This window comes from Mesoplodon mirus, assembly GCF_964341445.2.
Source record: "Mesoplodon mirus genome assembly, chromosome: 6".
NCBI lineage: Eukaryota > Metazoa > Chordata > Mammalia > Artiodactyla > Ziphiidae > Mesoplodon > Mesoplodon mirus.
Genome location: NC_138982.1, coordinates 29,383,658 through 29,409,842, shown reverse-complemented (window position 1 = coordinate 29,409,842; position 26,185 = coordinate 29,383,658). Strand labels below are relative to the sequence as shown.

The 26,185-nt window shown below is 45.1% G+C and overlaps 1 protein-coding gene across 3 annotated transcripts in view; it reads left to right on the top strand.

The window, feature by feature from the left end:
• The window catches only part of PLCL2 (phospholipase C like 2), a 209,731-nt gene that overhangs the window by 142,211 nt on the left and 41,335 nt on the right, over positions 1–26,185 (top strand). For all 3 annotated transcript variants that reach the window (XM_082625790.1, XM_082625789.1, XM_082625791.1), the window contains exon 5: positions 4,749–4,824. In XM_082625790.1, coding sequence (XP_082481916.1) covers positions 4,749–4,824 — 76 coding nt within the window. The remainder of the gene's footprint in view (positions 1–4,748; positions 4,825–26,185) is intronic.

Here is a 26,185-nt window from a genome sequence, read left to right as displayed (position 1 = left end):
GGTGGTTAAGAATCCGCCTGCCAAGGAATGGGATATGGGTTCGAGCCCTGGTCCCGGAAGATCCCACATGCCAAGGAGCATCTAAGCCCTTGCACCACAACTACTGAGCCTGTGCTGTAGAGCCCGTGCTCCGCAACAAGAGAAACCACCACAATGAGAAGCCCGCGCACCGCAACAAAGAGTAGCCCCTTCTCGCTGCAACCAGAGAAAGCCCGTGCGCAGCAACGAAGACCCAATGCAGCCAAAAATAAATAAATAAATAAATTTCTTAAAAAAACAAAAACAAAAAAACCCACCTTATCTTAGAGTTGATCGAATTTATGAAGTGGGTTTCTGGGCTATGTTAAATCTCTAGATTTTCCTAATGCATTTGTTCCAGAAATTTAGGAGGTACTGGTAACTGGACACTAATGTAAAATCCATTAACAACAACTATTTGAAAGCATCTTGTCTTGTAAACAATATGAGGGTCCACGTGGTAAGTTACTCGGGCCAGCAGTGGGATGTCTGATTTCCGTGCTGAGACTTAACACCTGTGCATTTAAAGTGACTCGATGAAATGTGCATTAATGCAGATCATGCTTACAAAACCAGCCACTCTACGGGGCCTTGCGTTCTAGTCACATATTAATGTTACGTCTACAGAGAAAACAAGATAACTTAAAGCAGTTTTTCCCTTTGACTCATCTCTTGATGTCACTCCCCACGTACCTGCTCTTGTCTAGTCTGAGATGCTTATTCTAGTGGTTTCACATGAAATAGAAATGATTTCTGATTTCTGTGTTTTAATAATGAATTGGTTAGTGGAGCCAAGTAAACTGTTTAATGTTGTCATTTGAAAAAATGTTTTTCCCAAGGTGCTTTATAGAAATATTACTTTGTAAAAACACACTTCTGGGCCCATGTCAGTAGCTGAGATGATGCGACGTATTGTGTGTAACGGCTGCCGGGAGCCGGGACGTTCCCTGATGCTTCTGTCCATCCTCCTGGTTGGAATGTGCTTTCCTTCTGTTCAGCTGCTGCCCGTGGCCAAGACCTTCCTGGTATCGTGGAAACAGCAGAGGCTTTGAGTCAAACGGAATCCCCGTCTCCCCGTTCACTAGTTACAGCCCTTTGCTCATCCCAGCAGGCGACCTTGGGAAAGCGGCTTTGCTCTCGGGTCCTCAGTGTTCACATCTGTGAAAGCAGCCCTACCAACACCCACCTCCCGTGGACTTTGGTGAGCATTAGAGGACATGGAGGACGCCAAGTACGTACCTGATGCCAAGGAGGCATTGAAATACTTCCATGCTGACTCATTCAGCCAACACTTGTACTGTTTATAATTGCACCTCGTCACAGAGTGGCAGACCCAGCCCTAGCGGCAGCGCCCCTAGATCTGATGGTGCCTCCACAGTCTCCCTGCTGTGTCCGCAGTGCATTCAGTCATAGTCGTCAGCCGCGCGAGAACAAGACCTCAGCCAGCCGGGTAGGCAGGCAGGGAGGCCCGGCCTGGCCTGGTCCTGCCCTCTCGGCCCACTGGACCTTTAACCGAGTGCACTTACAGGAGCCCACAGGCCAGAGAGTCCCCTGAACAACACCTAGATGGGGCCTTTACTCGAGGAGAACTCACACGAATATTGCAGGAGTGGAGGGTTAATGGACTCAAGCTGTGGACAAGAACTATAAACTTAATTAAAAATATGTCCCCTGCAGCTATAAAAAGGTATAAACTGGCAGTTCCTCCTCCCAGAGGGAATGATGCGCCCATTCCATGACAGGTATGGGGAGGTGAATCATCTCTGCTGAGGTCTGGGTGGGTTTTCTTTCTTCCTGTGTCTGAAAGTTGCTGATTGGTTGGCAGGTACCCACCTCTCTTGGGCTGACTGCCTCTGGAATCCCCTCCAATATGCTCTGCAGGGACCTGCCGCTGTTCACTTCCCAGCCTGGGGGGCTGGCTTTTCACTGTGTTTGCATCCTTCACCTGGGGTGTTAGCCACCTTCATAATTTATATACTGTACATAAGTCGGGGGGGCACATTCACCCCCATTACCGGGAGAAGGACTTGCTATTGAACTGTCCCACTACCCTGCCCTGGCTCAGGAGCATCTCACTGTCACCCCCAGGAGCACGTGGGCAGCGGTGGCACTGCCACGTTTTATGTGATTACTGTTTGCTCGTGGCCCCGGGTCACTCTGCTCTTCATGCGTTCTCAGCACCGACCTCAGGGTCCCACACGTGCAGCCTCAGCGCATGACTGTCCCCAGAGTAAAGGATCGGTCCTCCGGCGTCACAGAGCACAGGGGCAGGGCAGCATCCTTCTCTAGCCCCTGGAGGTGGACGTGCGTTTCTGAAGCCTTTCGTGTCTTTTACAGTTAAAAGGTGCAGCACTCTTTAACCTTTGGCAATACTTTAAACTGGAAGATGCTTCTAAGAGTAATAGTGCGATTTGTTGTTTCTCTGAGCTTCTTCACACCAGGCTTGTCAAGCAAAACTAGTATCAGTAATGGGTGTGTAAAACATTGCCAATGAGAACAGGACAGGAAGGCACACTCATTCAGCTAATTGGGGGCTTCCACAGGGAGCTCTGCCGGGCCCCTGGGTGAGCGCGGAGTCCACTGCGACTTCACCATTGGCAAGTTCCAGCCGCAAGCATCCTCTCCTCGAATCCCCACAATATTATGAGCCCTCATAGTGTCTTTTATTCAGCTCAGTTTACAGGTAGGAAATTATGGCTCCGTGATGTTTAATACGTTGTCCTAGATGACAAAGCTGAGGAACCCATGTAAACCTGTGCCCGTTCTGTGCCTGCCCCAGCCCCGATGTGGATCTGTTTTGACCACCTTCCCCCGTAGGCTGTCTGGATGCGTGAGTCTGGCCTTAATGCTGCTGTTTTGTTCTCTTGCTTTCCTTCTGTTACTGCTCCTGTCCTACCCACTCATCTCAGGACCAGGTTCATTTTGTTGCTTCTTCCCCCTGTTTGAATGATGGTGGCACGGTTGGCCAGTTCTTTGATACTGAGCTGTGACAACCACCATCCTTGCTGGGGGAAGTCCTTGCTTTGTGATGCCTCTCGTTTGGCTCGGCATCAGAGCTGAAGAAGGTTACTGAGGGTGGTATGAACCTTTTCAGTATGCAAATTGTGTAATGGTACAAATGACTTTCAGTATAATCGAGTTCTGAGCTCTTCATTTTTATCACTGCCTGTTCAATATGTCAAGCTGTAAAGTAGAATATTTAAATTTGCAGGAATGACTCAGATCTTGAAGAACGAATGTGAAAATACCGAATCCCTAAGTGGGAGCCGTGCCACTGGGCTATGCACTTCCTGAAGACAGGGGCTGTGTCCTGTAGGTCACCCTGCCCCCCATTCCTACTCAGCGGCTGCCCACAGGACACCTTCCATGAATAATGAATGAAGGCATAAGTGAACACCTGCTTTGGCCTTCAAACGTCACAGTGTTTACTATAATTTTCTTAGAACAGTGGAAGTTGATAAATGCTGTGTGACTCACTTTAAGAATCTGGTGTACTTCTTAAGAGGCGTGTTGATTATGCTTTAGTTTAAAGAAGTATAACTAATAAAATATGGTGTTCTTTGAGTTATATAAGTAATCCAACCTACGTATATTTAGTTTCTATAAAATAATTACTATGGCAGCTAGTGATAAATACTATAAAGAAAAACAAGGCAGAATTTAAAGGAATGGACAGTGATGGGTTGATATTTGTTATACAAGATAGAATGGCCCTGTAAAAGAGATGAGTAATATTATCATGTGAAATATTTAAATACAAAAAGCTAATAATCAACAGGGGCCTACTGTATAGCACAGGGATCTCTACTTACTATTCTGTAATAACCTATATGGGAAAAGAATCTGAAAAGGAATAGATACATGTATATGTATAACTGAATCACTTAGCTGCTCACCTGAAAATAACGTTGTAAATCAACTATACTCTGATATAAAATAAAAATTAAATTAAAAACAAAAACAAAAAGCTAGAGTCTACAGTTATGGCAAGGATCATAATTGTCCCCATTTGAGCCATGAGAACTGAATCTGGCCATCCCATTTTCATAGTGATTTTAGAGCCAAAAAGTTTACTTCAGACAGATCTTTCCCCAGCATTTTGGTGAGTAAAATAATCGGTCAGCTGTACCCTGTTCCTTTTTCCTAATTCAAGCGCGGCTCCTAAAACAAGCACATGCAATTTAGAACAAGAACTCAACACTGAATTTTTTAAATCACTGATAGGCACATTAAAACTACTTGTTTGAGTGATAGCATTAGTGATGCATCAAAGAAGTGCTGTTTTTTGATCCTCATCGTAAGCTTTAAACTGATTCAGATGGAGGCATCTTGGCTGAGGTGAGTAAGGCATGTAGGCGCTGGAGCTTTCCATAAGGTGACGCAGGAGGTTGTGTTAAAATGAAGGACAGATTGGATGTGCACACATATTTATTTGTAGCTTTTCACACTGAAACGAACTCAGGTACTGGCTTGAGGTTCAAATCCAGTGTTGTGCAAGCCCAACCACCTGAGGAATATACTCATCACAGCCTGGTCTAAGCCCTTGTGTGGGGAGGTGTGACTGTATCATGTAACACGTACACACATGAACTTGAGTAGTGAGACGTTAGATGGAGGGACGAGTCGCCACATCCCCTCAGCCGCGTTGGGGGAAGAGCCTCACGCCCGAGCGCGGACCCTCCTGTGTCCAGCCGTCTGTGTGACCTCCTGTCTGGATGTTTCCTCTGCAGATGATCCAGTCCCTCAAGGCGTTGATTGAAAATGCAGACGCTGTGTATGAAAAGATTGTACACTGTCAGAAGGCAGGTGAGTGAGAATTTGTTTCTTTTCTTTAAAATAAAGTTAGTAGTGTCATCTCTTTTGCCCCTGAGCTACTTCATCTTTTTGATACTATATCAAGAAAACCAGGTATAAAAAGTATTTCTTCATGGCTCAAGAAAATACTAATTCACTGGTTCTCAAGCCTGGATAATAGACTCACCTGGGGAGAGCTTTTAAAATATATTGACATGGTCTGGGGTGTGGCTTAAGCGTTCATAGCTGTTAAAGGTTCCCAAGCATTTCTAAGCTGCAGCCCAGATTGAGACCCTCTGCGCTAAATCTCTACCACCTCCGTGGGCACCAGTTACAACCTCTTGAAATTGTTAATGCACTGACATTTTCACATGGTGAGGAATTCATTCATTTCACAACCCAATGTTACACCAAATTACAAAATTCTACTTACATAAACAACCGTCTCAGTAATTTTAGCTGTGATAAAACCAAAAAGTCACGTGTTCTGCATTGTAATAAGAATAGGCAAAATGCAATTCGTTCAATTTTCAAATTTTGAGTGTCAATTTGGAAGGTTCTAATGTGGAGAGTATTTGTAATTCATAAATAAGAGTATCTGTCCTTAATTTCTAGGGTTTTTGGTTGCTGTTCCTTCAAATCAAGAGGCCATAACTGTTACCTAGCCGTAAAAAAAAGTCATCTCTTATTTCAGAAATGAACTCGTTTAAAATAGATGAAAGGCAAAGATGCATGCGACAATTTCTCTTTGGGGGTTTATTGAAGAATATGCACATTAGTGACTAATCAACAGACAAAAATCCTCATCTTGTTAGCAGAATATTATTAGCAAAGTAACCTTTCTACTTCTAGTCCTTTCTGAGACACTTACGGCCACAATTAAAGCAAGTTACGTCAAATACCACTTTTTATCATGTCACTACCCTATACAAAATCATTGAGTAGCTGACCAAATCTTAACTTCTAACTTCCTATGCAAAGTCATTGCCAACTGGCCCACCCACTTTGCCAATGTTATATTAAAAAGTATTAATTAAGTCGTGTTCATTTATTTAATACATATGTCTTGAACTTGTTCTATGCCTAAGATACTTGTAAGAGCTGTTACATACCAAAATATTAAAAAAGTAAGCAAGATTGGTTTTCGTCTTCTAGAACCTTCAAATCAAACAGGACGTATGGAAGTAACCACATACAGTCAGACGCATTGAGTACTTACTGGGTGTGACTCAGGAGCCTGAGCTTGGCTTGTGAGGCAGTTTTTTAGTAGTTTTTTAGTAGAAGGGGAGTGAAGTTGAGCTTTCAGGTGACCATCATAATAGCTGTGTGCAGAGGACTGTTGTGGGCAGGACCCGCTGGAGGTTGTCGGGAACCCGCTGGAGGTTGTTGAGGAAGGAGATGTGAGTTGTTCGTCCAGCCGGGCTTTGGGCTGCCCCGCCTCCTCCGCCATCCCTTGTGTGTTTCCACTTAGATTTCCACAGGGTAGGACCTCTGTCTCCCTCCTCTCTGCCAGTCTGTCCTTGTCTTCTTCTCATCTCATCAGTCTCCCAGGGGCTTTCCTGATTCCGGGATGTGTGTTCCAGACCCATTCCATTCAGCCCTTCAGACATGTATCTGGTTCAGCCGATCAAGCCTCTTCGGTCACTGTGTCTTTTATTAACGTGTCCCATCTTCCAAACGGGACAGTGACCTCCTGTGCACCAGGCTTGCATGCTGAGTGACTCTCTCTGTTTTACCCGTGACATCTGTTCTAACATCTGCACAGCGGAGTCGCTCAGATATTAACTGGCTAAATGTGATTTGGCTTTTATGAAGCATTCGATTCTATTAAGTGCATGTATTGCTATGAGAATTGTGGACCGTTAGCATCTGAAACCACAATTTATGGGAAAAAAAGAACTGGCTATTAATTTAACAATTTGAGTTATTGGCAATTCTTTGCAACTTCCTTGGCTTATGAAATTAGATAATGTCTAGCGTCATGCAGCTTCGTGTTGTTTTTCTGTTCGATTTCAGTAAGGGATATATTTGCTTGTATTTAAAAAGCTGAAGAGTCTTGTCTGTTAAGGGTTTTGCTTGGGGAGGTAGGAGTGGGGATAACCGCTGTGTAATGGTCTGAGTTGCTTCGGGTTGAAAGCCCTTCAGAAGCACATAACGATCATCTCTCGGTTTCATAATTACTGCCGACCGCCTACACAGCCCTTCTGTTGTCCCAAGTGCTTATTTTAGAGTCTCTTGATCTTTGTTTCTTATGTTTACAGTTATCGTAAGGCATATCGTTCTTAGTCATCTGAAGAGTTGCTAATTTGTATTGGGCTCAATAGCATTTGCATAAGGTTTTACTTTTGGTGAGTAATTGTTCTCCTGCTTGCAGATCTTTAATCTCGCAATGACAAAGTGAAGATATAGGTCACCAAAGTGCTGGAAGAGGGGATTATTTTAGAAGTATTCCACACTTTTAAAGACAAACCTGTATTCTTATTAGATAAACCTTCATGTAAATAAGTGAAACTAAGGAGTTACACTCCACCCGCCTCCAGTCCCGTGTTGAAAAGTGCACCCAGTTGGGACAGGTTCAGACTCTCCGCTGTGTAACTGATTTTTTGGAGCCAGAAATGAGTCTGCTGATGCTGTTATTGGGAGGAGAGGCCGGGGAGGAATGCCGGTAAATGAAGACCCACAGCCAAGGTGGGCCAGGAAGCTGCTCGCGCAGCAGACAGGGACCCAAAGGGACCAAGGAAGGGAGGTGAGAACAGCCAGGTGAGGGGCAGTTGGGGCAGCCTGTGTAGCCCACTCTTTTAAGAAGAGAATATGCCAGCACAGAAGTTTGGTGGGTTAAAGGGAAATCTTAATAAGGGAAATCTTAATAAGAAAACCACGTTCCTAGGAATATGGAAGATCCAGTGAAGAGGCGAAGAGAAAGATGCTAAAAGATGAGCCCAGGATAAAGGATGCAGGAAGTGAGGAGGGCAGGAATCAAGCGTAGCTGTGAAACACTTGACCTTGGAAAGGGAGAGCCGTGGCCTGTGGACGCATCCTGGGGTGGAGGAGTGTTTTCCACTGAGAAGGCGGGGACGCCAGCTCTTGGGTGAGGTGGAAGGGGGGACAGGAAGGGCAGGATGTGGAGCATTTGCTCAGAGCCAGAGGCCAGTGGTGCCAGCGACAGGGACTGACTGAATGTTTGGATCGCGGGGAGGGATGTGGGATGAGTGGATCTGGGCTGCCACATGACTGAGAAAGACAGAGAAGTGATGGATGGCACAGCCGTGCAGGAACGGGTGTGTGCGAAGTAATGAGCACACGTCCTACTGGGTCTAACAAATGCTTGTTCTCTCAGGAAGTATCCAAGTGGGTGATGGAAAGGAACACACATGGGGGGGCAGGGCCGGAATCTCCAGAGGGAGAAGCACTGTAGAAGTTCTACAAGTTCTTTTTCAAAAGTTTATAAAAGCTGATAAAAGATTAGCTGGATTCTTTCAGGGGAAACATCTTTTCCACTTTCTGATGTCTAGCTCTTTCTCTCCTTCAGTGGCCCCAAACGGCAGCCTGTGTTTGAATTTTAGTTAGTCACTGAATCGATCTGTTCCGTAAAGAATAGGAAGATGATCTAGGAGGTGGTCTAAACTGCTTTGCTTCGGTGCATTGGATGTTTTCATCAGGTGAATTTAAATGGAAAATCATTTGTTCTCTGGGAAGAAAAAAAGAAATCAATGACTTATTTCCTGTCAATAACTTACTTCCTGTCCAAGATGGTGCATTAACACATGCATTTAATGTCCACTCCCTTCTGAGCCTCATTAAAATGACCGTAGGGTTTTTTTTTTAAATAAAAAACTTATAGGGACAAAGAAAATGGGAGCAACGAAATTTTGGAAACAGGAAAAGGAAAGTTGACTTAGCTGACTCGGGAAAGCTGAGTCTGAAGCTGGTGGGGATGGGGACACAGTCTGACTTCGTGGAGACCCCACCAGGCTGGGACCTGGTGGCAGCAGATGCCTCTGGGGGTCGGGGTAAAGGTGGGAATAAAAGGGGAGAGCTGTCCGAAAGCTGGATTCAGGAGCAGCTAGGTTCCAGACGGCCAAGAGTCATGACGGTGGGGAGCTTGAAAATAGCCAAATTCTCATCCTTCATCTGGGCAGTTTAATAAGTAATTCTTGGGGAAAAAAATCTAAACAGTATATGCTTGTTACTTAGCAATACGGACATAGATACTCAAAAAGGAAACAAACTCAGCTAAAGGGGTTGAATGTTAACTGCTTCTGGAGAGGGGGGATTGGTGACAACTCTTTATCTTTTTTTTTTTTCTTGCGGTACGCGGGCCTCTCGCTGTTGTGGCCTCTTTCTTTGCGGAGCACAGGCTCCGGACGCGCGGGCTCAGCGGCCATGGCTCACGGGCCCAGCCGCTCCACGGCATGTGGGATCTTCCCGGACCGGGGCACGAACCCGTGTCCCCTGCATTGGCAGGCGGACTCTCAACCACTGCGCCACCAGGGAAGCCCAAACTCTTTATCTTTAAACTAGGTGTATGCATCCTTCTGCCAAATATTATATCACTGCTAAATTTAAACTTAATTTAATTTACTAAGTTTAAGAAAGAGGAAGGAAGGGATGGAGCGGTGGAGGCTGCGACAGGAATCCTTGACCTGCGTGGTCCTGGAGGAGGCGTGGCCACGCCCACCAGGCTTGGGGCCAGGTGGGTGAGGCAGGTGCTTGCAGCCCAGGACCCCTGCCACCCCGGCTTTCTGGGCAGGCCAGGTGCAGAGGTGGTGTCTGCACCCAGTGGGCGAGAGCCTGGCTCCTCTTCTGGCAGGAGAGTCGGGTCCCTGCTCTTTCCAGTTTCCCGTTAGGGGAGGGGCAGTCAAGCTGTAAGTGAAAGATAGCCCAGCCATGGCCCCCCAACCTGTTCAAGTAGAAGCTTCTATTCTGAAAGCTCTGAGGGGCTCCCATTGCATGGCAGGGGTGCATCATTACTGAGTAAAGTGGGATGGAAGGCAGCTTTCGAAATAACAAAAGCTTTAATTGCCCTTCATTTTAATCTGCTTACTGGAAATTTTTCTGTAATGGATTCTACACATCTCTGCTTTCTTAAGTTTGGCTGCCAAAAGTAATTTGAACTTTTGATGACCCAGGGTGGTTATTTGCTGTGGTTAATGCAGCAGTGCCCCGAGGAGCCTTAAGTTTTCAGGGCCCTTACGCTGTGCACTGGGGCTTCCTGTTCAGATCCTGTCCCAGGGGTCAGAGTTGAGTTCCATCTCCTCTCCTTCGGCTTTCACTCTCTACTGCTCCTGCAGTTTGTGCTGCATTTCCCACTGCCTGTTCGTACATGACTCTTTTGTTCTCTTTCTGATTTGCTGCTTCTGGTCTGCTGGCCTTTCCCCTGGGACCAAGCTTGATAGATTTATCTTACCTCAAAGCAGAGAGAGCCTGACGCGCCCGTGTGAGGAGAACAAGCAGGATGTCAGGCAGACCTACGTGACATTGCTCAAGAGGCCTGTGTTGTTTTGCAAACTCCTGGGATTTCAGTGTGTTCTTAGCAGGGAAGGTTTCCGGAGAAGTAACCTGCCACCATCCATCATCTGCTTTGCTCACATCATTGTCTCGCTCAACACAACAAACGTAAAATCATCTGTACTAGTCATTCTGAAAACACTTCACAGTGTTCAGTTAACAATGTTTGCAAAAGGAAGCCTGGGGGCTTCTAACTTTTGTCTTCGCTTATGTCAGGCTGTTTCTCAGCCCCAATTTACAGAAGTAAGAGGTTCTTCCCTGGGGATCCAGCACAGGCTCCTGGGCCCCCTGTACCATGTCTTGCTGTGTGGTATTACGTTAGTCACTCGACTTCTCTCTGGCTCATTCTCCTCCTTCTAAGTGACAGTGAGTTGTATGCGTCCCCGATAGCCCCACGGGTTCTAGAATACAGTGACCTCAGATCGGTTGCCTAAGCAGCAATTTTGGAATGGCCTGATTACAGTCACCTAAAAAGAGAAGATCAAATAAGTAATCCCATGTGATGGCACGGTGCATGAGTTGCATGCAGCCTGTCAGCGTGCGTTTCAAGGGGGAGAGTTAATGCCTCACTTTGAAGGTGAAGAGTGACCTCTCTGAAGGTGAGACACATGAACCCTTAACTCCTTTGGGACCCTCGGCCTCTTTCCTCTTCTAAGAATCACCAGATGCTCTCCCGGAGGGCACTTTAATTAACTAACAGTTAGTGAAACCACAGAAGCCAAGAAGTAGCAAGGTCATTGTCGGTGGGCCAGCCTGCTCCCCGCCCCATCCTTATTTTTTTTTTCTTTTTTTTTTGCGGAACGCGGGCCTCTCACTGCTGTGGCCTCTCCCGTTGCGGAGCACAGGCTCCGGACGCGCAGGCCCAGCGGCCATGGCTCACGGGCTCAGCCGCTCCACGGCACGTGGGATCTTCCCGGACCGGGGCACGAACCCGCGTCCCCTGCATCAGCAGGCGGACTCCCAACCACTGCGCCACCAGGGAAGCCCTCCATCCTTCTTAATTTTCTCAAAAGGAACCTTTGCTGATGGTAAGGGAGGGTAGAGGGATGATCACAAAAGTGACACCTAGGCCAACTCAGGCAGGAAGGCTAAACAAGCAAGCAGTCTGTAGGAACCAGCTGTCTCACCACACCCCCCCATCTCGGGTGCCCATCACCCCATCCTGCCTTCAGACGACCACATAGCTGCCATCGCAGCAGGATTTCCTATAAGTGTGGTCAGAGTCTCCTAGGGACACTTGTGTAAAGTGCAGTTTCTTTGCTTCGCCCACCAGTATCCTCGGGGTTGGGGCCCAGGAATTTGCATTTGAATGAGAAGCTCTCTTTAGAGGGTGGAGCAGAGAGAGGCCCCTCCTGGGTTCATGCTCACCTCTGAGCCTCTCCCCACCCCTCCCCGCCCTGCAAAGGGTGACTGCTCCATGCCTGCCGGATTGATGAGAGCAATTCCTTCTTCCCGATTGATGAGAGCAATTCCTTCTTCCCAGCACGGCTTTCACTGGTGACATTTCCCGGTGCCAGGAGTGAAGGGGAGGGAGGCGGGCAGATGTGTGACCTCCCTGGATATCTGTCCTGTGCGCCGATCCTGAAGCTGTGCTTTCTTGTCCCTTCTTCCTCTGCCTCCTCCTTCCCTGTAAACCCAGAGTCTCTGAACGCATCACTTTTCATCTAAATGGCAACTCTCAGGCTTCCTGGTGGCGCAGTGGTTGGGAGTTGGCCTGCCAATACAAGGGACACAGGTTCAAGCCCTGGTCTGGGAAGATCCCACATGCCCTGGAGCAACTAAGCCCGTGAGCCACAACTCCTGAGCCCACATGCCACAACTACTGCAGCCCGTGCGCCTAGAGCCCATGCTCTGCAGCAAGAGAAGCCACTGCAATGAGAAGCCCACGCACTGCAACGAAGAGTAGCCCCTGCTCGCCGCAACTAGAGAAAGCCCATGCACAGCAAAGACCCAACACAGCCAAAAATAAATAAATAAATAAATGGCAACTCTCAGCATCTCAGCAGATTATCTTCTGGGGAGGGGTCAGGCTTCCTTCAACTCTGGCGCTCCCATAAAAAACATTTTTGTTATTATTCCATCATACTTGTTTATTAAATTTGAGAAGAACCACAAGTCAAGTGAAGTCCACAGTAAATTAAATCATCTTTCTCAAATACCAGAAGGTTTTATACACACACACACACACACACACACACACACACATATCTGATTAGGTATTCTTGGATCTAAAATGAAGTAAATAGCCTAGATGGTCTCTAAGGCTTTTTCTGTCTTTCAAATTCTGTGGTATAGAAATCATATGATATGATATATGATATATAATATAATATAAATAAGGGACTGTAGTGGGTAAAGTGAACAAATGCATTCTAAGAATGTTTTAACAATATTTAGAGGTAAATCTTCTAAGAATAAGGGATTTGAAACAATTTTAATTAACCTGTATTCTTTCATTATAGGTCAGTGCCTTGTCAAAAATATGTCATTACACGTGTTAACATAGTAAAGGAAAAATGCAGTCGTGCATCTGTGGAATGTGTTTAATGCTGTACTAAGTATTAGAGGTGCAGAAACTAATGCACGGTCTCTGCTACCATTGAAAGTTATAAAACACAACAAAGCCAGTATAAGTGGAATCTGAGAGAAGGAGCAGGCCAGGGGGTTTTGTTGGTAGGGAGGGGGTAGGGCTTGAACTAGGGGCTTGAGAGAGGCAGGTACGGTCCGTGTGAGGAGAGCGGAGGGACGGGGCTTTTCTGCTGGGCCAGAGGGGAGAGGCTTCATCGTCCAGGTGTGCTTTCCATGCACATGACGTACATTGTCCTGTCCGAAGGGAAATGTTTGCTTTGGGAAGCAGCAGAAATTAGGGTTGGAAGTAGAGGTTGGGTTCTATGACGGGAGCCTTTTAATTCAAGGATAAAGTGTTTGGCGTTGACTTCTAAGGCCAACATTGCCCAAAGCCTGATTTGAGGAACACTAGTCGTACTCCTTGGGCGAAGGGTTTCATCACCAAATCTTCATAACACAACGTGTTCCCCTTTGGAGATTCTTGGGACACATCAGCATGCTAAATATTCCCTAGTTTAACTCAGCATATCCCAAACCAAATGTATTTGGTTATAAAGCCCTTCTTTCAAGCTCTGTCTGTCAACGTTTTGAACACTTCTGGAATCTGCCGTAGGCCGTGGGGTCATGAAATAGTTTGGGACTCGCTGACCAACCCATCTCTCTCCTCTGCCCTCCATGTTCCAATACCCCACACAGCACTGGAATGTGGGGGCCTGAGCTACTGGGGTAGGGGGAAGGTGATTGTGAGGGTCTGGTTCAGGTGTGCTAGGCCAGGGATCATGTAGGGTGGCTATCTTGGTCCAGTCGGGCTGCTATAACAAAGTATCACAGACCAGAGGGCTTAAAACTACAGAGACTTACCTCTCACAGCTCGGGAGGCTGGGAAGTCCAAGATCACGAGGTGAGGGCCCATTTCCTGGTTCGGAGCTGGCACTTTCTTGCAGGGTCCTCACATGGTGGAAGGGGTGGAGCTTTAAAAGAGCACTAATCCCATTCATGAAGGCTCCAAACTCCTGACCTAAGCACCTCCCACAGGCCCCACCTCCTAACACCATCCCTTTGGGCATGAGGGTTGCAACATGGATTGGGGTCGGGCAGGGGGACACAAAGCAGACCCCAGCAGAGGGTCAAATGGAAATAGCTAGCACATTGTTGAAGCAACTGTAGTAAAGCTTGGGGTGGAGTGGCGTCTACAGATAGAATTAGTATCATCCAAATGGAGGAGTTATTTGAATGTATGAGTTCTTGTTTTTTTTTTAAATTAATTTTTATTGGAGTATAGTTGCTTTACGATGTTGTATTACTTTCTACTGTGCAGCAAAGTGAATCAGCTATACGTATACATACATCCCCTCCTTTTTGTATTTCCTTCCCGTTTAGGTCACCACAAAACATGGAGTAGGTTCCCTGTGCTATGGATGAGTTCTTTAATGAAGAAAGGGTTGGGAGGAAATATAGGCAATCCCAAGATATGATTATGAGTTTGTATTAATAATTCAGAACTGGATGTTTTACTTCAACCTCAAACCTTAAAAACATCCTGGCACATCTGAGCCCCTGCCCTGCTCTACTTTTTTTTTCCCTATAGCAGTCATTACCTTCCAACCACAGTATCATTTGCTCATGTTCCTTGGTTATTGTGTGTCTCCTTCCAACTAGAATGTAAACGCCTTGAGAGCAGGGAGCTTTGTTATTCATATCGTCTCCCACCGACGCCAAGAACAGCGCCTTGCCAAAGCTGGCACTCCGTAAATATTTGTTGAATTGAATTGAACGTGGAATGCTGCGGTTATTCGTCCATTTGTTTCTTCACAGACATTTATTAGGGTCCTACTCTCAGTCTGAAGGAGGCTGGGGACCTCACTTCCCCGCCCCAGGGCTCCAGGCCGAGCGCAGGAGAGGCGCAAGCAGAATCCTCACTGCACAGGGGACTTGGTCCTCTGGTGGTGAGAGGACAGCACAGCCCGTGACTGACCCATCGGGTCAGCACGGAACCAGAGTTTGGAGCTGCAGTTGAGACAGGAAAGTGGTTTGGGAGCAAGGCTGGTGGGGTGGGAATTCCAGGCGGGAGAGGAGCCCCCGCGGGGACAGCCAGGCCCAGGCCAGCAGTGGCCGTGGCACAGACGGCAGATAGCACAGACCCAGAAGCTGCAGCAAAACATTCACACACACACACACACCACACACACACACACACACACACACAGCCCTTTGATGGATTAGACTGCATGCAAAGAATTCTGTATGCCAGAAAGGATCAGAAGCAAAGCTGCAACAACAACGAGAAACTAAGAAAAAAATGTTAGCAATACGTATTAGGAAAGGCTAATATCCCTCATAACACAAGGAACTCTTAAAATCAGTCTGAAAAAGGCCAACAACCCTCATGTTTGTATTCTTTGCAAAGAATATGAACACAGTTCACAACAAGGGAAATTCAAAAGACTCTAAAATAAAATGAAAGGATGTCCAGACTCACCCATAAGCGGTGCAAACCTGCTACAGGTAGAGGGACAGTTATGAATGCAGAGTCTAAACTCTGGCCTTCTCAAAGCTGAAGTCAAGTCATGGGAGACAGAAAATAAAAAAGCAAGTAAATACAACACTCACTGTGTCTGACAGTGGTGAGTGTTTTGGAATCAGTGAGGAAGAGAGGGGGACAGGGCGGGGGCAGGGGTGGGCAGTGGCTCTTTTCAATAAAGTGCTCAGCCAGGACCTCGGGGAACCGGTGACATCTGTGCAGGCATGATTGGAGGCAGAGAGCAAGCTTATCAGATATCTGGAAGGAGATTATTTCAGGAAGATGGGCCACCTGGCTACAGTGTTGGGAGCAAGGGGCCGGGAGGGCAGGAGCCAGGTGACAACGGGCCAGGCTGTTGCGAGGATGCCAGCTCTGCTCTCAGAGAGATGGAAGCTCTTCCTGAGGGTCTGAGCAGAAGAGTGGCTGCATCCGATATGCAGGGGGTAAGGGGTGGGGACAAAAGCAGGTGCTGGAGGACCACCCAGGAGGCTTTTGCAACCATCCAGGCCACTGAACGGCTTGATCTGGGGGGATCTGGGCGGTGGTGATGGCTATCAGGATTTATTCATGGATTGGACGTGGGGCAGGAGGAAAGAAAGAGGGCAGGACTGCAGGATTCTTGGTTGGGTTCTCTTTACCAAGATGGAGAGGACTGTGGGGAGAGGGTTTGAGAGGGAAGATCAGAGGTTTGGATGTAGATGTGTTAAGCTTGGTATGCCTGGTTGACTTCCAAGTCTAAAGTTCAGAGAGAGGTCCAGACTGGAGGCAATGAATTTGGAAGCCATGGGCACGAAAGTGGTCTTTCAAGCTTGGAGACCGAGCTCATCTAAGCAGTGACAATGAATAGAGAAGATGGAGCCCTGGGCTTTCACCATTTGGACGTTGGGGAGACACAGGAGAGCAACCCTGGAGGTTAGGGTGCAGACGGGTAGGAGGAGGACGCTGTGATCTCCTGGAGAATGAGGTGTTTCAAGGAGATGCCACTTTTCATGCATCAGGTCCAAACGTTCATATCAAAGACCCCAGAGTTCCGTCTCACACAGATCATGACTGATGGGTGGGCATATAGGGGAAACTGGGAACTGTCACATTGTTAGGGTGTATAAATTGGGTCCACACCTAGGGAAGGCCACATGGCAGTAAATTTCGGAATTACGAATCAGGTACACTTTGAACCAGTAATTCCTATTTTTTTATAGTTTATTTAAAGATTTGATCACATATTTGGGGAAATACATGTGTATAGAGTTTTCTTTATAACACTGAGAGCAGCTTAGATGTTACGCCTAGGTATTCAAAAGGAGGGTCCTTATTAAATATGTTACGATAGATCCATATGATGGGACATTATGCTACCCCTTCAAAAAGAATAAAGAAATATGTATGTGTATATATTCACCTGCACAGACACACAGACTACATATATATACCTATATAAGGAAGATCTTATATACACATAAAGATGAAAAACAGTATATGTGTGTGTATATGTATATATACACAGTTTAAAAAGGCAAAAGGCAAACAGTGTGTGCTATTTGCTCATGTGTTCTTTTGTTTTTTTAAAAATTAATTTATTATTTATCTTTGGCTGTGTTGGGTCTTTGCTGCTATGTGCTGGCTTTCTCTAGTTGAGGCGAGCTGGGGCTACTCTTCATGGCGGTGCGCGGGCTTCTCACTGTGGTGGCTTCTCTTATTGCAGAGCATGGGCTCTAGGTGTGCAGGCTCAGTAGTTGTGGCTCGTGGGCTCTAGAGCGCAGGCTCAGTAGTTACGGCACGTGGGCTTAGTTGCTCCGCGGCATGTGGGATCTTCCCGGACCAGGGCTCGAGCCCATGTCCCCTGCCTTGGCAAGCAGATTCTTAACCTCTGTGCCACCAGGGAAGTCCCTGCTCATGTGTTTTAAAAGGTGAGGCAGGAGGCTAGAGCCTTGTGAGATGCTGAGGGCACTGCTCTCTCAGGGAGGGGGTAACCGAGGTTGCCCAGTGGGAGGGGCCAAGGAGGCTGGGTGATGGGGAGGGAAAGGTCGTTCTCCGTATACCAGTCTATACTTTTTAAATTGTTGAGCCGTGCGACTATATTATCTGTTCAAAAATTAAAATAAGAGGCGTAAAAAGAAAGGGAGAGGTGGACAGGGTTGCGTCCCGAGCACCTCGTGTGTTTGGGTGATCGTGCCCAACTGGTAGAGGGGAAAGGACTGACTTCCGAGGGCCATCCAGACAAACGTGTCCTCCGTGTGAAAAGCTCATCTTTGAGTATAATTGGGGTGAAGAGGCCGTTTTGTTTCTCAACACAGTGAAGTGAGGAGGGTCTGCTGTTTGTTCCTCGTCTGATCCCAGCCCAGGTGAGTCCCGTGGCCCATGTTTAGAAGGGTGGCACAGTCACTGGATTCCACAGAGGACGCGAGGGATGCCCCTCCGTCTCACCCGGATTCCCCAGCTGGAGCGCTGGCGGAGGAAGGCACGCCCCCCTTACGCAGGCCATTCACAAAGCGTAATGCTGTGGGCGTGGCATCCTTCTGGGTTTTAAGGGTATATTTAAGAGACCTGGTTTATCTATTGCACCTCAGATAGATAAATGGAATGGGATTGAACAGCTCAAAATCCATCTGAAAATAATTCGGCTTTTGCTAATGCCAAGATTGTTTGGGAAGAAGGCCGAGAGAGAGAGAGACTACCAACTGGAACTGTATGAAACGTCCTGAGGCATTTCTGCGTCTCCATGGAGATTATGGCGTCAGCGCCCACGTGCTGGAGGCACACCCGAACTTCAGACCCCTGGGGTTTGGGGGGCAGAGCGTATAGTTTACAAAGCCTGTATATTTTAACACGTTCTATATATACGTTAGTTGGAAAAAATGATCCATATTTTGTTCTCAAGGAACTTTGATGTTGGGACATGAGACCATGTTATTTTGAGGTACTTGTAAAACTTGACAAATTGACCTCTTGAGTGAGATCCCATGTAGACTTGTGTTATATGGAATTCCATCTTCCAGGAAATAGCTCACTGTACCTAACTTGGGAAATCTGAAATAAATTAAAATTATAAATATATATTTCTTTTGTCACCATTTGAAATATTCTACCCTGTGATTTTGGTTTCTATTTTCAACACACATAGAAATATTTTTGCACTGGGTATGTTTGTGATAAAAGAGTTTTTTAGGATAGCTAAGTAAATTAGCAGTTGAAAAAGTAATCTTTAGGTATATAAATTTAAGATCAATATGTCTCTTATGGAGTATTTTTAAAAATTATACTTCTGAAAATTTTGAGTCGTGTGCTACATGGTATATTTTCGATTCAGATCATTTAGATTGGTACAGAAAATCCCATCCAGAATGTTTGAAAGGTCATTCTGCTTCATGTTTGGCATGAATAAATGCCGTTTGTTTCCATCAAAGAGGAAATGCTGCCATGTTTCTGACTGAGACCCCCTTCCCTTCAAGGCAAAGCCTCTTCTTCATATCTTAGTATTGTATGTATCATGTATTTTAAATTTTTTATTTTACTTTTGTGGCTGTTTGGTTTTTATCTAGGTTAATCTGTGATGGGAGGTGGGAAACTTGATAGGACTGGAAATTTCTCTTTACTACATTCTATTATATGCAGTTGCACTAATGTTCTTAGCTAATGTAATTATGTATCATCTTTACACTCTCTATTAATTTTTTTAAAACATGATAATCTGTCAGCATTACACTCCATCTTTTGTCATTAAGCTTTAAGCCCCTCAAAAACAAACCCTTTAAAATATTTAAGTTGCAGTGTTTTGAAACAATAATTGGAAAATTATGTGAAACAAGCACCTCCCTCTATAAAAAATTTGAGCTGTTTAAATTTTTGAGAATGACATGGAAAGAAGCAATAAGTTTCTAAAACATTGTTCTTTACATAAAAATCAAATAATAGGACTTCCCTGGTGGCCGCAGTGGTTGAGAGTCCGCCTGCCGATGCAGGGGACACGGGTACGTGTCCCGGTCTGGGAAGATCCCACATGCCGCGGAGCAGCTGGGCCCGTGAGCCATGGCTGCTGAGCCTGCGCTTCTGGAGCCTGTGCTCCACAACGGGAGAGGCCGCAACAGTGAGAGGCCCGCGTACCGCAAAAAAAAAAAAAAATCAAATAATATACTTTTGTGTGGCCATACCAATTTTAAAAATTTAACCCTGTGGCTATAAGTGGAAAGGTCCACCATGGGCCCAGGGCCTGACCTTGTGTTTTGTTTGTGTGGCCTGTGCCTTCTTTTCCCTTTAGAGCAGAATGAACTATACCCTCGCAGGAATCACTGACTATGGCCTTTCCATTTGCCCTTCCTCTGCTGTTTGATGACCTACTGTTTATTTCCCGGGTTCTCAAGTTCATTACCAGAAAGGAATTTGAGCATTCCAGAAGAAAATGGTATACATTCTTCTGGTTAACATTCCAGAAGAAAAATAACCCACAGCTCTTTTCTAGAAACACAAACTTGGGGTCACGGAGTCAGAGGAACCTAATTATAGGGTCTTTGGCACAGAGCAGCCAAGGCGCAAAGACAGTCCTCTTGACAGAAGAGCAGCCACAGCAGGCCCAGCCAGGGCTGTGCTTGAGATGTGGTCATTTGCTGCTTTCTAGACTTTTACCCCAAGTTTTAATTCATGTTTCCAAGCACGTCATTGAATTTGTGTAATATGCCCACAGCCTTCAAACTTTCATGCTTTTGAACACACCGTATATATATATATATTTTTTTTTTTTTTGCGGTACGCGGGCCTCTCACTGTTGTGGCCTCTCTCGTTGCGGATGCGCAGGCTCAGCGGCCATGGCTCACAGGCCCAGCCGCTCTGCGGCATGTGGGATCTTCCCGGACCGGGGCACGAACCCGTGTCCCCTGCATCGGCAGGTGGACTCTCAACCAATGTGCCACCAGGGAAACCCCACACCGTATGTTTTGACTGTTAAATGATGTAGCACTGTGAAACTGTATCACGTCATGTTTTTCAAAAGACTGTTTACCTATTTAGTATTGGTTTTCAAGTGAAGTGTTCTAAAACTTAACAAAGGTGTTAATTTCTTTGGCCAGAATTAGCTGTTATCTCTTGCCTCCCTTACCGACATGGTCTGGCAACTGCAGTGTCTGCTCTTTTACCAGCTCAGGAGGAGCTGGTTTGGGTAGTTTTCCTGCATCTTCTTATCCTTTGAAGAACTGTAAAGGCTCCATTTAACAGCATTATTACAAGCCTGCCTGCGAGGGTGGCTTCTAGGCACTGCACCTGTGTGGACGGATAGTCCCCCTCCCAAAGTGCAGGGCCTGTCACCCTAAAATATCAGCAACGTAGAGAGGCAGGCAAAAGACACATTGATAATTGGTAAGCAAGGGACATGCAAAAAATCAGATATTTACTTTAAGTACAAAGGGATGCTTGCCTGTCTGTGGAATTAATAGTGTAGTTAGTAAGAAGGCGGGAAGCAGAACTAACCTCCCAAAGCTGCCCAGAGGACCATCACCATGAGCGACCAGGTCTTATTCCTGAGCAAAGTAATAGGAGGTGCAGGCATCCTGAGGCCCAGCCTGCACCCTGAGGCCGCGGCTGAGCCGTGCTGGCTGCTCCTGGGCCCCATCTGTGGGGGACAGGCACCCCCAGATCACCTTTCTTTAATCGGTTCAGCATTCTTGTCACTCCACTGAGCATACTCCGGCAGGAAATGATAAGAGCTCCCTTTCTTCCTTGTTATGTAAATTTTCAACATAATTGCTTACAATTTTATAATAGGGACAAGGGCAGTCAGCTCTCTCAGAGGAGGTGTTTATTCTCATTTTCTCTCTACTCACTAAGGAGAAAACACAGAATGGTTGTCCTCAAGTTTTCTGAAATTTCAGCTTTTCTGATTGGTTATTTATTTCTTAAGATTAATCTTTACATTACCACTTGTTTGTAATTTATTCTGTAAAGTTTCACATGGTAATACATAGTTCTTGCATGACTACAGAACCTCCCTTTCATCGTATGATTCCTCATACAAAAATCCTAATTTACTGCTGCACCTACAGAGTTTATTTTGGCATTGATTAAAGAAAGCAGAAATGGTACACGTTCTCACATCGTTGTAATGCTATTGCCCTATTTGCTACTCTAAGGCCTGTACACTCAGCCATTGTATTCCAGAACAAAGTAATAAAGATTTCTTTATGAAATGGTTGTCAGTGAGCAGATAATATAAGCACTAGTCCCCTTGCCCTGGCTTTCTCCCCATGCTTCTAGAAGTCTGTAGCTTTTTACAGTGTTCAGCGTGTTTAAGTAATGGGTCTTAATGGGACTCAACACAGCAGATGGTCAAATGCCCTGTACATGGAGTGTGATCAATACATGTTATTGGCTGACCAATTAGTGTTATTACTTTAAGCATCAAAAATTACTTTCATTATCCAAAATGATGAGACCTTTTGTATCTCAGTGTTATGAATGTTGACTACTGATTACAGAAATAGAGAACTATTGTGAAAAATCCACTTGTTAAAGAAGTCTGAGATAATAGTTCAGTTTTATCTCTTCAAGTAAATATTCCCGATTGTTTCATATTGGAGTCCTTTTTTAAAAAAGGTGAAACTAGAAAACATTAAAAAAAATCTTGTTCTAGATAAAATAATTTAGAAATAGATTTTTGTGTATGTGAGCTGGGCCAGTCATTTAAAAAAAAAAAAAAGTAGAATCTTGACTGTCTTGCCCATGTCTGTCTGTCTGTCTGTCTGTCTGTCTCTTCTCTGGCTCCTAACCCCACCACCTTCAAACTGTAACTAAAGAACAAGAAATTTAAAAATGAAAACAACTTAGCTTCTTCGTGGGGGGCAGGGGAAGGAAGGTGGTAACTTAGTCTTAAAGTTTTTAGTTATCTGATTTTCACCATCTACTTTAAAACTCTGCTCTTCAGACAGATGGTTTGACTTACAGGTGGAGAAGAGATGCTGCTTCTAAGTTTCTTAATAAGATAAGGACATTTTCACTGGGCTAATGTTTCTTTGCTGAAAATAATTTGGGAAATAGGGAGAACGTTACTTAACAACTAACCCAGACAGGTTCTTTATACACACCATTGATGTGAAGACCTCCTGTGACATGTTAGAATAGATTTCCTGGTAATTTAATATCAAGGGAATAATGCAGTTTGCATCTTGACATATAATCAGATTTCTTTGTTATATATGGGCAGACCCAGTTCCATGGCATGATCTCATTCTCTCTCCCCTTGTATTCCCTTAGAACAGGGTCAGTGCCTGTCTGATACCCCTGCAGTGTTCTACCTCACAGTGTAATTATTGGACACACACACAACCATCCCAAGAGCTCATATTTTTTTAAACATCTTTATTGGATATAAATAATTGCTTTACAGTGGTGTGTTAGTTTCTTCTTTATAACAAAGTGAATCAGTTATACATATACATATATACCCATATCTCTTCCCTCTTGTGTCTCCCTCCCTCCCACCCTCCCTATCCCACCCCTCTAGGTGGTCACAAAGCACCAAGCTGATCTCCCTGTGCTGCGCAGCTGCTTCCCACTAGCTATGTGGTTTACATTTGGTAGTGTATATATGTCCATGCCACTCTCTCACTTTGTCACAGCTTACCCTTCCCCCTTCCCATATCCTCAAGTCCGTTCTCTAGTAGGTCTGTGTCTTTATTCCCATCTTGCCCCTAGGTTCTTCATGACTTTTTTTTTCCTTAGATTCCATATATATGTGTTAGCATACGGTATTTGTTTTTCTCTTTCTGACTTACTTCACTCTGTATGACAGACTGTAGGTCCATCCACCTCACTACAAATAACTCAATTTCATTCTTTTTATGGCTGAGTAATATTCCATTGTATATATGTGCCACATCTTCTTTATCCATTCATCAAACACATGAAAGAAGCTCAACATCATTAATCATTAGAGAAATACAAATCAAAACTACAATGAGATATCATCTCACACCGGTCAGAATGGCCATCATCAAAAAATCTAGAAACAATAAATGCTGGAGAAGGTGTGGAGAAAAGGGAACACTCTTGCACTGTTGGTGGGAATGTAAATTGATACAGCCACTATGGAGAATAGTATGGAGGTTCCTTAAAAAAATAAAAATAGAACTACCATACGACCCAGCAATCCCACTACTGGGCATATACCCTGAGAAAACCTTAATTCAAAAAGAGTCATGTACCAAAATGTTCATTGCAGCACTATATACAATAACCAGGACATGGAACCAAGAGCTCATATTAAGGACTGGGATTCTTGTTTAGAAGTAATGCATGATAGTTGGGAAACCTTAGGCCACTGGGCTCAGACAAACCAATATTCAAGTTTTTCTTTACCATCTCCTTGGGAAAGTTCTATAGCCTCTTTCCAAGTTTCCTATATAGTAGGTGTAAAGTGCCTGGCGAGTTGTCTTTTGTTTCCCTTGATCATGTCTTTGGCCTGGACTTTGCATATCACAGGGGAGCAGTGAAAAGTACAATCATGCTGTGTAGATCAAGGTGAGAATCCTTTTATTTCCTTAAAAAATAAAATCAACATATGCTACATATAAGTGGATTGGTGGAATGTTTGCAAAGATTAGTCTACAAGTTAATAATATGAAAATCTTTTTAAAGAAACAGGTGTTATGTAGCAAACCAGACAATGAAATAAGTGATAATGGGACTGATGGTCTTGACCACTTTTTTAAATGTGGGGTTTTATATTTTTAACATAACTTTTCCACTTTTCAACTAATCACCTTTTTGTGCCCATTTTTAAAGAACTTCATTAATAATACACTTTTCATTTGCCTGTGGACTTTTATTGGGCTATAGATATTTTAAGAGGGGGAGGATAAGGGGGAATTGTCTCACTTTTTCATAGACATGTAGAATATGAGCTTTTTAGACAGCTATACTTGTTTCCTTAAATGTTTCCCCATTTCATCATGGGACTTCCCTGGCCGTCCAATGGTTAGAACTCCGCACTTTCACTGACAAGGTTGTGGGTTCCATCCCTGGTCAGGGAACTAAGATCCTGCAAGCTGCGTGGTGTGACCAAAAAAAAAAAAAGAGTCCTGAATCCTTAGTCCTTCTCAAGGCAGCCTCTGGCCCTGTGTTCTTCTGAACTTTCTGAAAGCTGCTTTCTTAAAATCTAGGACGGATGTTTGTTTGAGCTCGGCATTCTCGCATTCGGCTGTTTCGTGCTTGTGTTACCTGCCGGTTCTTACCTGTTGGTTGGAGTGAAGCCCTGCGGGGCAGTTCCGGTCACTGTCTCATCACCTTAGTGGTCAGATGGTCAGCAAGGCGAGTTAAGCCGACTGCCTCCAGTGGCGTGAGGCTCCCAAGCATACATCTGGGTGGTTGAAAAATCCGCCAGTACTGTTGTGTCACATCTTTGTGCCAGTATTGAGATTTGTAATAAGAAAGCATCTCAAAAAGCCCGCTTCTGGTCAGGCAGCTGTATGGTGTGGTCCCATGGTAATGTCACAACCATTTCCCTTCCCACGCCCCTCGGAGACCATACAACTCTATACCTTCTTGTTACACAGAGAGTTGCTGCTCCACCTCTTCTCCTGTGTCTCTTCTCTTTTCCGTGTTCCATTCTAGACGTCCATCTACTGAGCCCCAGTGATGCTTATAAGGCCATAAAGCTTCCTGACTATCCGAAATAGAAACATAATGAATATTAATGATTGATGTCCTGAAATCCAGATCGTGCTGAAGTATTAAAACTTAAGACCCATTGGGGTCCTACCATCGGGGCCTCACCTGGCCGTGTTCTAGGAAGTGGGTCTGAGTCATCACAGCACACGCCAGGGAATCTCTCAGTCCTGACCAGGGAAAAATTGTGTGTGTGTGTTTTACTCTAGCAGAAATCCCGGGTTTTAGAACATCATCGCCACCTACTCGTGGTTATTATTTTTTGTCTGTCTATTTTTCCCATCTGTTAAGCCAAGCACATCCAGGAAAGTCAGAACTAGATATGGGGGGGTGCAGCCCCCGCATGTGAGCCAGGCCACACAGCAGTGCGCTGGAGGGGGTTTAGTGACCAAGTTGGGGTGTTGGCAGAAGAGAGGCTGAATTAAAGGAGAGTGGTCAGTGTAGTAGTTTCCTAGGCAATGTAATGAATTTTACTAATTACTGTTCTTTTTTGAAACCAGGGAGGTTCTTAAGCTTTATTAGCATGACAGGAATTAGGGCCATAGTTCCTATTGGGGGGGGGAATAGAGAAGAAGGAAGACTAGATGGGCAGCTTACTGTATTTATCCTTTGTGTCAACTCTCCTTCACTGTTTAAAGACACAAAGGAATAAAGTTACTGTCAGTCACCATGTAAAGAGCTGCTCTGAAACGATGTTGCATAGAAAGGGAGTTAGAAATCGGGATGCCCAACTGAACAGTAAAAATGTACGAAAGAACGCCGGAAATGTCTTGTAAAAATTACAGCTGCTCCAACATTATTTGTAATAGCAAAAGACTGGAGACAATGTCCATTAGTGAGGACTGGTTAAATAAATGCTGGCTCATCCACACAATGTGGGAGCCTGTGTAGGTGTTAGAAAAAGAGTGAAGAAGAGCTTGATACACTGGCAGGGAGTGATCTCCACTACGTAGTTACCGGAGGAGAAAAACCACGGTACAGAGCAGTTTGCATGGTATGCTGCTTTTGTGCAAGAAAGGGAGGATTGTGGATATGTGAACACATTTGCTTAGATTTTCAAGGAGAAACAAGACAATAAAAGATAAATTTGAAACTAAGAAAAATGTGTAGGGGGAGGGAGGGATCAGA